The following is a 3975-nucleotide window of genomic DNA, read 5'->3' as shown; positions in this document are numbered from 1 at the left end:
AAACAATCTAATTAATGTTTAATTATATATTAGTTAGTAACCCAAGCAATTATTAAAATGTAAGTATGAAACGCCATCACAGCCAAAACATAAATACTGCGAAACACCATCCAGTCCGTCCGTTTGATCATATGATTCACGATCAACGACTCTCCTCATTCAGTGGCAAACCCGTAATTTACCTAGATCGCCACGTGTCAACATCAGAACCCCTTCATTCTCTATAAATATACAGTTCGTTTTCCCGCCCGAGCGAGATCTCAATCTCAATCTCCGAGCTCGCGACAAGAAGCGATCTCCTTCGAATGAAGCGATTCAAGGTTTGAGAAAATCTCCGAAAATTTGAACTTCGTCTTTCCGATCTCATCACAGGTGAGTTTTTTTTCCTTTTCCCTTTGCTAATTTCTTTTAATTCCAAAGAAATTTCTTGTTCAAGATATTTCCCCCCCGATGTCACCTTATCAGCTAATTTCAAGATCAATCTTTACTCTATTTCATTTGAATAAGCTTCTTCGAGTGACTTCTGTTAAAATAGATAGAGATTAGGGCAAGTAAACCTTAGATCTGAGGAGATCTGAGGGTTTTCTTCGCAATTTCTGATTTATTTAGCAATTATATGTTCTTGATGCGAATTTTCTGCTTATTTTCGCTCTGATCATCAACACGATTAGTTTTGTATAGTTTACATAATTTTTTCCATCTGCTCCTAATCAGTAGGAAAATGAAATACTTGAGTTTCTTTGATTTTCCCCCCCTGCTTTAATTTAATGTTTTAGATCAATCATACACTCATAAAGGAATATTATACACTGTTGTTATGAATCTCCCCCAAACTTTGCCCTAATTTCGCATGTTTTTTCATGGATCCATCGACTTGCTTCAGATTATTTAGCAAAAATAGAATTAATTTCGAAATTCAAAAACTCAGTTACATTGTGAACTGCTCTTCTTTTGGTTTTTTGTTAGATCTTTTTTGATCTTCCCTCTTTTGAGTATGTACAGAGGGGTGGTGTTTTTCTTCTTTGTATGTAGTTGCTGATATGGACTGTAATACTCACTCTTGGTTGGGGGTGAGTATTTTATGTAACAACCATTTTTGTTAATTTAGCTGGCTGGATTACCTTTGTGGTAATCCATCCTTTTTCTCAAAAAAAATTTCGAAATTCAAAAACAAAATCTGTACGCTGTCTCAATTCGAAAATTAAGCCGCCTCCAGCCACTTAAAGATTCTTCGGACGTCTATTTAGATCGTTTGAGGATGCCATTACTGTCAATTTTCACGATACCGCTTAGACTTATCCCTCAGGGAGCAGGATAAGCTCCCAATGCGATGATCTACTACGAGGTGATACAGAAAACTCGCCCCTCACAATCGATCGGAGCCCATAACAGGAGCGCGATCCGGGCTCAGGAATCATGCGCTAGGCCCCACTAACCCGTCGCCGCATCGCCCTCAGCACCGCTCGCCTCCCTCTGCTTCCTCTCGGCCCCCACCTCTCGACGCTTGCTCCTCGCGATCGTTCGGACGTGGACCCCACCCTCCTCCGCCTCCCAGATCCGGCAGCCTCCGATTCTCGCTCCCGCCTCGCTCGCGCACACTCTCGATCTCTCTGGCGGCAGGCCCGCCCGCTTTTCGGATTATGATAGCCCGTCGATTCTTCTCATCGATCGGAACTTGAACACAGTCGCCGGCGGAGTACAAGGCGCGGCCGTTTGAGCGGTAGTGGATGGTAGTGAGGCGGATGGGGGTTGACTGGACGGGGTTCTGTAGTGATGTCGAGGCGGAACTATTAGAAGGAATAATTTCGGCGGGAGTTTCAGTGTTCGCCGCGCGAACTAGTCCGGAGGTCGCGGTCCGGCGGGGTTTGCAAGAGGATATGTGCTGGTCGTGGAAGGAGCTTGGGCAGTGTCGCTATGGGTCCAAGTGCCAAGTAAGTTGTGTTGTTACTTGTTAGAGGACACGTGTATTTTAAGATTCAGTGAAGTTTGATATGGATGTGATTTTGTTGTTCGTGGAATTTTGCAGTTTGCTCATGGGAAGGAAGAATTGCGCTCGGATCCGCGGGGGCCTCGATCTTGGAAACATAAAAACGAGGTAATCTCCTCTTTTTTTTTTTTTTTTTTTTTGTCTTTAAAACAATGAATTGGGCCAGGGCCAAATGGAGAAAAGAATACTCTAACATCTAACTAGCCCTGATCAGATCCGAGCTTCCCCATTTTCAAATTAGGATTTTTGTTTCTAAACCCAAAAGGTCGTACCCTGATGTATTTCGAATTCACACACGCACTACTAAAATTATTCTCAAACCCAAATTATCCATGTAATTATGTCTAAATCCAGTTTCTGCTTTCAATTCCCCACGAATGTTTGGTATGAGTTGTTTTATTTGGTGTCAGTAGACGAATTTGGATTTAAGATACTGTGGTTAATTATAGAAGAAATCAGTAATAGGTCCCTCTTTCTGTAGCCTATCCAGCTGAGTCCTTTTTGTCTATTTCTCTTCAAATTGCAAGTTTTTTTTAACTAAAGTAGTAAATTATTCTGAACAATGACCAATTCTGGTCACAAATCCTTTCACAGGTTGCAAGAAGTGTGAGCAGTACAAAATCCTCACCAAGCTCAGGATCATCGAGCGCATACGGCAGCAAATACTACCGCTACATCTCTCTTCCATCGCCCAACACCCCTGATCCTGATCTCCCTACGAGGACCTCATTGACAAAGCTCGCCGAGACCGCCGCTGCTTCAACCATTAACCCAAAATCCAAGCTCGAGACTGCGGCTCCAACACAGAATCCAAGCTTGAGCCCACCGCTCCAATCGCTATCCCAGTTCCACCGACGCCATTACCATCGTCGTCTACCTTCAATTGGCCTCCGTCTGAAGAAGAAGAAGAGCTCATTATGCGCGTTCTCTATGGGCCTAGCTCTACGCGCAGGCTGCCTGTCTTCGAGGAGATATGCTCTCAGTAAGATCCTCTCACAATTGTCCTTCGAGTTACTTAGTCACTACATACCTGCATCATTCATTCAAATGCTGGATTTGGTAGCTTTAGTTGACATAGCATCAAGTAGCTATTAATCATGCATCATGTATTGTGTTCTTACTATAGCAATCATGACGATACTGCTAGTTTTGGGACTTGTCTATTTGTAGTCCCCTGCCTACGTTGCAGAGTACTAGAATATGGATTCTCTTTAATGTCAATCACCATAACAGAGAATTGCACGCATTTGGATGAATGGATCCTCCGTGAATTTTGAACTGAGATATTCACAAGGGTTATGATTGAGGAAGGCCATCTTAGAATTTCAAACCACATGAAGGACACTCATCACAGTTATAACATTAGAATCCGAAGGGTAACTGACTGATCATTTGCAAATACATATATTTTAAAGCTCTACATTAATAGGCTCTCTTTCGCTCGACAAACTCCTCTTGAGCTTCTCTGTAGCCTTCTCCACGGCCTCCCCTGCCACCTTGGCTGCTCCACAGTCTGCTTGCTCGTCTCGAAGCTCCTGGTCGCCGCCTCTTTCATCACATTCGTATCCGATCCCTGACCAAACCTTTTTCAGAAAAGAACAAAGGGTAAGGATTAATGGACTTAACAATGTTGATTAAATCTCAAATATATATGAATTACTTCAAATCCGGAGGCCGGAGGTTCATCCAAGCAAGTTTTGCCCAAGTCCGGATCGCATCCCAGCGGCTGTTGAGTCCGGTGATGCCGACGGCCCTCTCGACTGGGCTCGGGTCTTGCTGCTTGTTATCCTCTTTCTTTACGTCGTCTCCTCTAACTACTGAGGATAGAGTTAGAGGAGAGAGGAGGAGGAAGAGGAGGAAAAGGTGGCTTTTAATTTTAGTGACGGTGATAGAATTCATGGCGGTGAGAATTGGATTAGGACGAGGGAGATGAAGGCGAGAGAGCGAAAGAGGGAGGAGTGATGAAACGGTTATATCAACTGTGGCTA

The 3975-nt window shown here is 43.5% G+C and overlaps 3 protein-coding genes across 3 annotated transcripts in view; 2 read left to right on the top strand and 1 right to left on the bottom strand.

Moving 5' to 3' along the window:
• Window positions 1743-2927, top strand: LOC109847886 (mRNA decay activator protein ZFP36-like). The gene is made up of 4 exons (XM_020417116.1): window positions 1743-1931; window positions 2027-2095; window positions 2582-2832; window positions 2888-2927. The coding sequence occupies exons 1-4, from the start codon at window positions 1743-1745 to the stop codon at window positions 2925-2927; spliced, it is 549 nt and encodes a 182-aa protein (XP_020272705.1).
• Window positions 2794-3975, top strand: part of LOC109850306 — a 6529-nt gene continuing 5347 nt past the window's right edge. The window contains exon 1 of the mRNA XM_020420287.1: window positions 2794-2969. Within this exon, the coding sequence (XP_020275876.1) occupies window positions 2961-2969 (9 nt within the window). The 5' untranslated portion in view covers window positions 2794-2960. The remainder of the gene's footprint in view (window positions 2970-3975) is intronic.
• Window positions 3335-3927, bottom strand: LOC109850305. Its single transcript, XM_020420286.1, has 2 exons — window positions 3648-3927; window positions 3335-3570 (listed from the first exon to the last, which is right to left on the bottom strand). The coding sequence occupies exons 1-2, from the start codon at window positions 3884-3886 to the stop codon at window positions 3405-3407; spliced, it is 405 nt and encodes a 134-aa protein (XP_020275875.1). The 5' UTR covers window positions 3887-3927; the 3' UTR covers window positions 3335-3404.

The sequence above is a fragment of the Asparagus officinalis genome, chromosome 7 (assembly GCF_001876935.1).
Source record: "Asparagus officinalis chromosome 7, Aspof.V1, whole genome shotgun sequence".
NCBI lineage: Eukaryota > Viridiplantae > Streptophyta > Magnoliopsida > Asparagales > Asparagaceae > Asparagus > Asparagus officinalis.
The sequence above is the reverse complement of the archived record's forward strand: the minus strand, read 5'-3'. Positions and strand labels throughout refer to the sequence as shown.

Bases quoted from the DNA above. Each gene is read 5' to 3' on its own strand.
- LOC109847886 (XM_020417116.1), top strand. From the start codon at position 1,743: ATGGGGGTTGACTGGACGGGGTTCTGTAGTGATGTCGAGGCGGAACTA. The intron at 1,932-2,026 runs GTAAGTTGTGTT...GGAATTTTGCAG, and splicing joins GCTATGGGTCCAAGTGCCAA to TTTGCTCATGGGAAGGAAGA. The intron at 2,833-2,887 runs GTTCCACCGACG...CTCCGTCTGAAG, and splicing joins CCGCTCCAATCGCTATCCCA to AAGAAGAAGAGCTCATTATG.
- LOC109850305 (XM_020420286.1), bottom strand. From the start codon at position 3,886: ATGAATTCTATCACCGTCACTAAAATTAAAAGCCACCTTTTCCTCCTC. The intron at 3,571-3,647 runs GTAATTCATATA...TTTCTGAAAAAG, and splicing joins CTCCGGCCTCCGGATTTGAA to GTTTGGTCAGGGATCGGATA.